General features: G+C 33.8%; 1 protein-coding gene across 5 annotated transcripts in view; it reads right to left on the bottom strand.

The window, feature by feature from the left end:
• Positions 1-889: 889 nt before the first annotated feature.
• The window catches only part of SEPTIN14 (septin 14), an 82,589-nt gene continuing 72,140 nt past the window's right edge, over positions 890-11,338 (bottom strand). For 4 of the 5 annotated variants that reach the window (XM_067706031.1, XM_067706032.1, XM_067706033.1 and 1 more), the window contains 2 exons: positions 9,643-9,775; positions 1,541-3,826 (listed from right to left, as the gene is read on the bottom strand). In XM_067706031.1, coding sequence (XP_067562132.1) covers positions 3,647-3,826; positions 9,643-9,775 — 313 coding nt within the window. In that variant the 3' untranslated portion in view covers positions 1,541-3,646. Of the gene's footprint in view, positions 3,827-9,642; positions 9,776-11,338 lie in introns of all 5 variants that reach the window. The other variant, XM_067706036.1, reaches the window with a different exon arrangement.

The following is an 11,338-nucleotide window of genomic DNA, read 5'->3' as shown; positions in this document are numbered from 1 at the left end:
AGGAAACAAAGGCAGTAAGCTCTTTGACATCAGTCGTGGTGGTGATTTTTTGGATTTGACACCAAAAGAAACGTAACAAAAGCAAAAATAAACAAGTGGGCCAACATCAAACTAAAAGGCTTCTGCACAGCAAAGGAAACCATCAACAAAATGAAAGACATCCTACTGAATGGATGAAAATATTTGCAAATTGTGTATCTGATAAAGGGCTAATATCCAAAATACATAAAGAACTCATACAACTCCATATTAAAAACAAAAGAAAACAAAAAACCAATCCTATTAAGAAATGGACAGAGAAACTGAATTGACAGTTTTCCAAAGAAAACATACAAATGGCCAACAAGCACATGAAAAAGTGCTCAATATCACTAATCATAAGGGAAATGCAAATCAAAATCACAATGAGATATCACTTCATGCCTGTGAAAATGTCTGTCATCCCAAAGAGAAGAGATAACAAGTGTTAGTGAAGATGGAACTCTTGTGTATTGTTGCTGGGAATGGAGGTTTGTATAGCTACTATGGAGAAAAAAATATGGATGTTTCTCAAAAAATTAAAATTAGAATGACCATGTGACCCAGCAACCATACTTCTGGGTATATATTCCCATGTTAGTTGCAGCATTATTCACGATAGCAAGATATAAATACAACTTCAGGGTATGTCAATTGATGAATGAATAAAGAAGTGTGGAATACTATTCAACCACAAGAAAGAAGGAAATCCTGCCATTTGCAACAATTTGGATGAAACTTGAGGACATTATGCTAAGTGAAATAAGTCAGACAGAAAGGTAAATACTTTACGACATCACTTATATGTGGAATCTAAAAATGCCAAATTCAAGAAACAGAGAATGGTGGTTACCAGAAGCCAGGGTTGGGGAAAATGGGGAATTATCAGTCAAAGGGTACAAACTTTTAACTATAAAGTTAACAAGTTTTGTACAGTAATCTAATGTACAGCATGGTGATTATAGTTGATAATACCATATTATATACTTGAATGTTGCTAAGAAAATAGGTCTTAAATGTTCTCATCACAAAGAAATGGTAACTACCTGACAGTAAGAAGGTGTGTTAGCTAATGCTATGTTGGTAATAATTTTGCAATATATAAATGTATCAAATCAACATATTGTACATCTTAAACTTATACAATGTTCTATGTCAATTATATCTCAATAAAACTGGAAACAAATGACAGATTGAACTGTATCTATTTCTAACATTGAGAATGAGATAATGAAGCCCCCTGTCACCACTTCTACTCAACATTGTACTAAAAGTCATAGTCAATTAAGTAAGGCAAGAAAATAAAAGACATAAAATTTGGAAAAGTAAATGGCTTTCACTCAGATACCAAATAATCATGTAGCTAGGAAATTCAAATAAATCTGCAAAAAAAGATATTACAACTTATTAGTGAATTTAACAGGTTTTAGAAGGGTTACAGAATACAAGATAAATGTATAAAAATCATTGGAATGTGTATTACTAGCCATGATCAAGTAGAAACTGAAATTTAAAAAATACAATTTAGGGCTTCCCTGGTGGCGCAGTGGTTGAGAATCCGCCTGCCGATGCAGGGGACACGGGTTCGTGCTCCGGTCCGGGAAGATCCCACATGCCTTGTTGCGGCTGGGCCCATGAGCCATGGCTGCTGAGCCTGTGCGTCCGGAGCCTGTGCTCTGCAACGGGAGAGGCCACAACAGTGAGAGGCCCGCGTACCGCAAAAAAAAAAAAAAAAAAAAAAAGAATTTACATTAATATCAAATAAATAATCTAGCAAATAAAAACTCTAAGGAAAAGTAAAGTATACTTATAAGTTTTTAGTAATGCTGACTTATTAAAACTTTCTGTGCTACATAAATCTGGAACCTCTGTTTAACATGAAAGTGGACCTGAAAGAGAAAAATAATTTTATTCATATAGTTAAAAGCTATATAGGAAACAAATACTATTTTATAAAACCATTCTTTAATGAGCAAATGTATGCTTTATAAACTACTAAATCATAACTTGTTTTATACCTTTGGAAAAGAAGTGGAAAGAAAAACCATACCGTTTATTTAGGGTGAATCTTTCCTTTCTCTAAAAGAAACTATGGACTATCACATTATTACCTAAAGGGTCCATTCTCAAATGCAACCAAGTGCATTTTATAAATGCACTTTTACAAGGCTAACATTACAGTTTTTTATATGTGTAACAACATTGGTGACTCAAATTTTAATAACACTGGATTATGTTGAGAGAATGAGAAGATGAAAATCCCTTAGCTGTATAATTCACCAGCATGTGGAAAAGCAATAATGTTATACTAATTGTTTATCTTCTAAAAGTCAATGATCTAAATTAAACTATCCATGCATATAATATAGCTAATGTACTATTATTGTTTTCATTTATTCAATGAACAATTACCGCCAGGCACTGTTCTAGGCCTAGGGATGAATTCATAAGTGAACAAAACAAAGATCCTGGTTCTTGTAGAGGTTCCATTAAAAGTTCACATAGTAGACTTCATTCTTCCCCCAAATGATAAAATCATAAGGTGACTTAATAACATATATAAAAATCATTGTGGATATACCTCCCTTTCCCTGTATTTTTCAAAAAAAAAAAAATTTCAAGAAGTAAAGGTATTATAAATCAGATTATATTTTCTCAAATATTTTGAGGCAAAAATCACAATACCCTGATACCCTGAAAAAAATGCTGCCTTTGAAATGAATGCAGTAATAAAATTACAACAGAAGAAAAATTTATTCTTTTAGGGACATAAGAAAAATTCCATGAACTATGCCAGATGTAGCTGGAGTAAATATATACAGACCCTCAACGGTAGTACTTTCATAGAATGAGTCATGGTGAGTCAGCCACACACACAGGCGAACTGACATTGTAAATGTGGAAAATCAGGATATATAGTCAGAAGGAAAATTTTGAAATGGCAAAAAAAAAAGTCCACTTTATTTGATAACTTTAGTTTTAACATATACCCCAAATATGTAAGGTGTAATATTATCATCCAAATGTTACTCATGGTTTCCCACTGTTTTCTGGCTCTCCCTAACTTTTCAAGATTTATTCCAATATTAGTTTTACAAGGTCTAACATAAAAGCCTAAGAGTTCCAATCAGAAACAATATTTTATTTAATAAAAACTATCAAGAAATTATCAGTAGAATTTGTTAAGGAATATCAGCATAAGAATTAGCCTTTTATAACATAATATTTTATGCCAACAAATCTCCTACTTCTATTTAGATATGAAATAGTATATATACACTTGGTCCCTGGAGCCACAAGTAGGGCTATGGTAAAAGAATTTCAACAGCTAATCACTTTTCACACTGTGCTATATAATTCTTTGATTTTCTTTCATTTTAGCAAATATTTATTGACTGCTAATTCTGTGCTACTCTTGCTCTAAACACTGAGGACAGAACATTTAACAAGATGGTCAAGGTACCTACTCCCAAGGAGTTCACATTCTAGTTGGAGAAAACATACAATAAGCAAACAGATTTTAAAACTTAGTATAATTTCAATCAGAATTAGTGCTATGAGAAAAATCTCACAGGAAGATGGGATTGAGAGTGATAGGGCTCCATGACACACAGATGGTAAGAGAGGATTATTTCTTACGATCTTTGTCCTTCCTTATACTGGTACACTCCTGAGTCTGCAATGTTCCAGAGGCAGCCTTCATTTTATAAAAATCTATTATTTCTTCTTCCAATTGTCTTCTCTCCTCCTCAAGTTTCATTGTCTCCTCTTGTTGGACCCTCTTAAGATGCTCAAACTTGTCCTGTAGCTGTGAAACAAACCTGCAGTTGTGACTCAAAGCACGCTATGGTGGCACATCCCCAAGTACATGTTTCTCTTTTTCTGGTTATCAAACACACCCTAATCATTAGAGTAGCACTTGTTCTTAATAACAGTTTCAAAAATTATCTCTGCTGGAGTCATATTGCTCGTAATTACATTTTCAGACCTGAGAAGTAAATGAGCTTCTAGATACAATGGCAAGAAGAATGATTGCAAAGGCTGGGGATGTGGGAGTGTGGTATTTATAAATGATGGCAAAATCATTGAGAAAACTTTTTACTTAAAGATGGGAGGTTGAAGGTAGAAATCAGAGAAAGCTAAACTTTATCTTAATACATAAACATTTCAAATGTTAACTACTCTGGTGAGAAACTCGAACTTTTCCTGCAAATCAGGTTCAAGGTCAGGATGTCCCCCCTCACTACTCCTTTTCAACATTGTACTGGAAGTCCTTGCTAATGCAATAAAGTAAGAGAAGAAAAATAAAATGTATACAGATTGGGAAGAAAGACATAAAACTGTCATTGTTTGCAGATAACATAATCATCTATGTAGCAAATCCCAAAGAACTGACCAAAAAACTCCTGGAACTAATTAGCGATTATAGCAAGGTTGCAAGATATAAGGTTATTATATAAAGGTTAATTGCTTTCCTATATACCAGCAGTGAGCAAGTGGAATTTGAAGTAAGAAACGCAATAACAATTGCATTAACCCCCCACCAATGAAATACTTAAGTATAAATCTAACAAAATACATATAAGATCCATATGAAGAAAACAACAAAACCCTGATGAAAAAAATTAGAGAAGAACAAAATAAATAACTATTTCATGTTTGTGGATAGGAAGACTCAATATTGTCAAGTTGTCAGGTCTTCCCAACTTGACCTACAGATTCATTGCAATCCTAATCAAAATCCCAGCAAATTATTTTATAGATATTGACAAACTGATTCTAAAGGTTTTATAGCAAAACAAAAGACCCAGAATAACCAAAACAATATTGAAGGAGAAGAATAAACTTGAAGAACTGATGCTACCTGACTTCACTGACTATAGTAATCTGACTAAAACTACAGTAATCACGATAGTGTGATATTGGTGAAAAAAATAGATCAATGCAACAAAATAGAGAACCTAGAAATGGATGCAAATATATTTAGCAAATTGGTCTTTGACAAAGGAGCATATGTAGTACGAGGAAAGATACTCTCTTCAACAACTTGTGCTGAAACAACTGAACATTCACATGAAAAAAAAACCCCAAAGAATCTAGATACAAACCTTCACAAAAATTAAACTCAAATGGATCATAAATCTAAATGAGGGGACAGAAAAAATATTCTATGGAAATGAAAAGACAGCTGGTGTAGCAATACTTATATCAGCCAAAATAGGCTTTAAAGCAAAGACGGTAACAAAAGACAAAGAGGGACATTACATAATGATAAAGGGATCAGTTCATCAAGAAGATATAACAATTGTAAATATAGATGCACCCAACATAGGAGCACCCAAATACATAAAGCAACTATTAACAAACTTAAAGGAAGAAATTGACAGTAGCATAATCATACTAAAGGACTTTAACAATGCACTCACATCAATGGACAGATTATCCAGACAGAAAACCAATAAGGAAACGTTGGTCTCAAATCACACACACACACACACACATATATAGAATACTCTGTCCAAGAGCAGCAGAAATATATATTCTTTTCAAGTACACATGGAACTTTCTCTAGGAACTTTCACAGACCACAAAAGAAGTCTCAATAAATTTAGAAGAGTGAAATCATATCAAGCCTCTTTTCTAACCACAGTACTATGAACTAGAAATCGACTATAAGAAAAATACTGCAAAAAACACGAACATGTGGAGGCCAAACAATATGCTGCTAAACAACCAATGGGTCATGGAAGAAACAAAGGGGAAATTTAAAAATACCTGGAGATAAATGAAAGCAGAAACACATTTTTCCAAATTCTATGGGATACAGCGAAAGCAGTGCTGTGAGGGAAGTTTATAGCAATACAAGCCTACCTCAGGAAACAAGAAAAATATCTAGTATAAACAACTTAACATTACACATAAACAAATTAGGAAAGAAGAACTAACAAAACCCAAAGTTAGCAGAAGAAAATAAATCATAAAGGTTTAAGCAGAAATAAATGAAATAGAGGCTTAAAAAATAGAAAAGATCAATGAAACTAAGAGCTGGTTCTTTCAAAAGATAAACAAAATTGATAAACCTTTAGCTAGACTCATAAGAAAAAAAGAGGGCCCAAGTAAAATCAGAAATGAAAAAAAAAGAAGTTACAAATGATACCACAGAAATACAAAGGATCATAAGAGATTAATATGAAAAATTATATGCCAATAAAATGGGCAACCTAGAGGAAATGAATAAATTTCTAGAAATGTACAGTTTCCCAAGACTGAATCAGGAAGAAATTCAAAATATGAACAAATTACCAGTAGTAAAATTGAATCAGTAATTTTAAAACTCCCAACAAACAAAAGTCCAGGACCAGATAATTTGACAGGTGAATTCTGCTAAACATTTAAAGAAGAGATAATGCCTATCCTTCTCAAACTATTCCAAAAAGCTGAAGAGGAAGGAATACTTCTGAACTCATTCTACAAGGCCAGCATTACACTGATAACAAAACCAGACAAAGAAACCACACACAAAAAAAATTACAGGCCAATATCACTGATGAACATAGATGCAAAAATCCTCAACAACATATTGGCAAATCAAATTCAACAATACATCAAAAGGATCATATACCATGATCAAGCAGGATTTACCCCAGGGATGCAAGGATAATACAATACTCACAAATCAAACAATGTGATATATACTATATTAACAAAATTGAAGAATAAAATCATATGATCATATCAATAGATGCAGGAAAAGCTTTTGACAAAATTCCACATCAATTTATGATAAAAACTCTCAACAAAGTGGGTATAGATGGAACATAATAACCTCAACATAATAAAGGCCATATATGACAAACCTACAACCAACATGGTACTCAGTTGTGAAAAGCTGAAAGTATTTCCCCTAAGATCAAGAACAAAACAAGGATGTCCACTCTCACCACATCTATTCAACATAGTATTGGAAGTCCTAGCCAGAACAATCAGACAAGAAAAAGAAATAAAAGGCATCTAAATTAGCAAGGAAGAAGTAAAACTGTCACTGTTTGCAGAGGACATGACACTATATATAGAAAATCCTAAAGATGTCACCAAAAAACTGTTAGAACTAGCAAACGAATTCAGTAAAGTTGCAGAATACAAAATTAATATACAGAAATATGCTGCAATTCTATACACTAACAAGGAACTATCAGAAAGAGAAATTAAGAAAACAAACCCATTACAATTGCAAAAAAACAATAAAATACCTAGAAATAAATCTAACCAAGGACATAAAAGACTTGTACTTGGAAAACGATGAAAGAAATTGAAATGACACAAATAAATGGAAAGATATACTGTCATCGTGGATTGAAAAAATTATTGGTATAATAACTACAATACAAAAGACAATCTACAGATCCAATGTTATCCCTATCAAAGTACCAATGGCATTTTTCACTGAACTAGAACAAATAATTCTAAAGTTTGTATGGAAACACAAAAGACCACAAATAGCCAAAACAATCTTGAGAAAGAAGAACAAAGCTGGAGGTCTCTCCATTCCTGATTTCAAAGTATATACTACGTAGCTGCAGCAATCACAACATATGGTACTGGCATCAAAACAGACACACAAACTCATGGAACAGAAAAGAGAGACCAGAAATAAACCCACACTTAATACGGTCAACTAATCTACAACAAAGGAGGCAAGAATGTACATGAGGGAAAGACAGCCTCTTCAATAAATGATGTTGGGAAAACTGGACAGCTACATGCAAAGGAATCAAACTGGACTACTTTCTGATGCCATATACAAAAATAAACTCAAATTGGATTAAAGATATAACTGTAAGATCTGAAACCACAAAACTCTAGAAAAAACATAGGCAGTAAGCTCTTTGACATCGGTCTTAATTTTTTTGGATATGTCTCCTCAGGGACGGGAAACAAATGCAAAAATAAACAAATAGGACTCCATCAAACTGAAAAGCTTTTGCACAGTGAAGGAAGTTATTAACAAAATGAAAAGGCAGCCTATTGAACGGGAGAAGACATTTTTAAACAATATATCTAATAAGGGGTTAATAATCAAAATATATAAAGAATGCATACAACTCAACATAAAAAAAACCCCAAACAACCCAATTACAAAATGAGCAGAGGAACTACACAGACATTTTTCCAAAGAAGATATGGAGATGACCAACAGGTACATGAGAAAATGCTCAACATAACTGATCATCAGGGAAATGCAATTCAAGTTCACAATTAGATATCTCTTCACACCCTTCAAAATGGCTATTATCCAAAAGATAACACTTTGGCAAGGATGTGGAGAAAAGGCAACACTTGTGCAGAATTAGTGGGAATGTAAATTGATACGGTCACTATGGAAAATAGGACGGAGCTTCCTCAAAAAATTAAAAATAGAACAACAGTACGATCCAGTAATTCCACTTCTGGGTATTTTTCTGAAGAAAACAAAAACACTAAGTTGAAAAAATATATGCACCTCTATGCTCATTGCAGCATTATTTACAATAGCCAAGATATGGAAGCAACATAAGTGTCCATCAATAGATGAATGGATAAATAAGATGTGGTATATATATACAATGGAACATTAGCCATAAAAAAGAATGAAATTTTGCCTTTTGTGACAACATGGATGGACCTGGAGGGTATTATGCTAAGTGAAATAAGTCAGATAGAGAAAGATAAATGCCATATGATTTCACTTATACACGGAATCTAAAAAACAATTCAAATGAACAAACATAATAAAACAGAAACAGACTCAGAGATACAGAGAACAAACAGGTGGTTGCCAGAGAAGAGTGGCATTAGAGGATGAGTGAAATAGGTGAAGGAGATTAAGGGATACAAACTTCTAGTTATAAAATAATGTAATGGGCATGTAATGTACAGCATAAGGAATATAGTGAATAATATTGTAAAACCTTGTATGGTGACAGATGGTAACTGGGACATCATGGTGATCATTTTGTAATGTATAAAAATATTCAGGGGCTTCCCTGGTGGCGCAGTGGTTAAGAATCCGCCTGCCAATGCAGGGGACACTGGTTTGAGCCCTGGTCCAGGAAGATCCCACATGCTGTGGAGCAGCTAAGCCCGTACACCACAACTACTGAGCCTGCGTGCCGCAACTACTGAAGCTCATACACCTAGAGCCCGTGCTCCGCAACGAGAAGCCACCACAATGGGAACCCCACGCACCGCAACGAAGAGTAGCCCCCGCTCGCCGCAACTAGAGAAAGCCTGTGTGCAGCAACGAAGACCCAACACAGCCAAAAATAAAAATAATAAAATAAAATAAATAAATTTAAAAAAATCAATCACTGTTGTATACCCAAAACTGATACAATATTGTAAGTCAAATTATACTTCAGTTTAAAAAATAAAAAAAGTAAATTCTCCAAATGCTCTAGAAAAAAATAAGATTACAGATGGCAAAATTTTAAAGGCTGTATCCAAAACCTATATGGTAAATAGCTACTTTTTGAAGAATAGCAAAGTATCCTCCAACAAAATCATCTAAACTCTTGAGATGAAAACCTCCAACTTAATAGGACACCTAAACTTGAATACAAATTATATCAAACTAGCAGGACTTGCCTCTTTTTCAGCTTCTTTAAATGCTGTTTCTTTCTGCTTTACTCTCTGCACAAACTTCTGTTTCAACTTTTCTTCTTCCCTCTGACATTGATCCAAGAAATCCTGCCTTTTGGCTTCATAGATCTCTTGAAAACTGAAAAGAAATTTGTGTTACTTTTATATTAAAATGTTAATATAAATAAACATGTAAACATATATATTGTTTATTAATATAAGTAGCTCATACAACTCAACAACAAAAAAACCAAACAACCCAATCGAAAAATAGGCAGAAGACCTAAATAGTCATTTCTCCAAAAGAAGACCTACAGATGGCCAACAGGCACATGAAAAGATGCTCAGCATCCCTAATTATTAGAGAAATGCAAATCAAAACTGCAATGAGGTACCACCTCACACTGGTCAGAATAGCTATCATTAAAAAAATCTACAAATAACAAAGGCTGGGGAGGGTATGGGGAAAAAGGAACCCTCCTACACTGTTGGTGGGAAAGTAAATTGGTACTATGGAAAACAGTATGGACATGCCTCAAAAAACTGAAAATAGCATTGCTATATGATCCAGCAATCCCACTTCTGAGCATATATCCAGACAAAACTGTAATTCAAAAAGATACATGCACCCGTGCATTCATAGCAGCACTATTCACAAGAGCCAAGACATGGAAACAACCTAAATGTTCATCAACAGAAGAATGGATAAAGAAGAGGTAGTACATATATACAATGGAATACTACTCAGCCATAAAAAAGAATGAAATAATGGTATTTGCAGCAACATGGATGGACCTAGAAATTATCATACTAAGTGAAGTAAGTCAAAAAGAGAAAGACAAATACCATATGGTATCACTTATATGTGGAATCTAAAATATGACACAAATGAACTTATCTATGAAATAGAAAGAGACTCCCAGACATAGAGAACAGACTTGTGGTTGTCAAGGGGGAGGGGGGAGGGGAGGGATGGACTGGGAGTTTGGGATTAACAGATGCAAACTATTATATATAGAATGGATAAACAACAAGGTCCTACTCTATAGTACAGGGAACTATATTCAATAACCTGTGATAAACCATAATGGAAAAGAATATATCTATATCTCTCTATATATCTGAATCACTTTGCTATACAGCAGAAACTAACACAATATTGTAAATCAACTATACTTCAATAAAATACATATATATATATTGTTATGTCACATATAAGGACATTTACCAATATTCTCTCATGTATAGAAATGAAAATTTCTATATCACGAGATGTAAAAAAGTGAGGGGCCATATTGAATATAAGTATAGAGAGTGTATATATAGTAAGTACTCACATTTTGAAACACTTAAAATATGTTTTGTTTCTCCTACCACTTTTTATTATCACACTTCTTCACATCTTTTGACAACAAAATTTGGGGGAACATCTAATTTATGAGGTTCTCAAAATAATTAAAATAAGGCCAGGCGTCTTTCAAAATATGATGCATTTAAGATAGCCAGTTCAATTCTGGTTGCCTTCAAAGTACTGTTACTAATATAACTGGATTGTTCTACACTGTCATCCTTCTGCAGCACAAATCCTATTCCTCCTCAATATAGCTAAGTACACCTGCTCTCAAACTATTTTCACTTGACTTCCGTTGAAACTGAGACCCCCGAAAACCTAGATTCTCTGCCAAGTTTATGATTGAGCTCT

Source organism: Pseudorca crassidens, chromosome 15 (assembly GCF_039906515.1).
Source record: "Pseudorca crassidens isolate mPseCra1 chromosome 15, mPseCra1.hap1, whole genome shotgun sequence".
Taxonomy (NCBI): domain Eukaryota; kingdom Metazoa; phylum Chordata; class Mammalia; order Artiodactyla; family Delphinidae; genus Pseudorca; species Pseudorca crassidens.
Note: the sequence above shows the minus strand (reverse complement) of the source record. Positions and strands in the feature narration are given on the sequence as shown.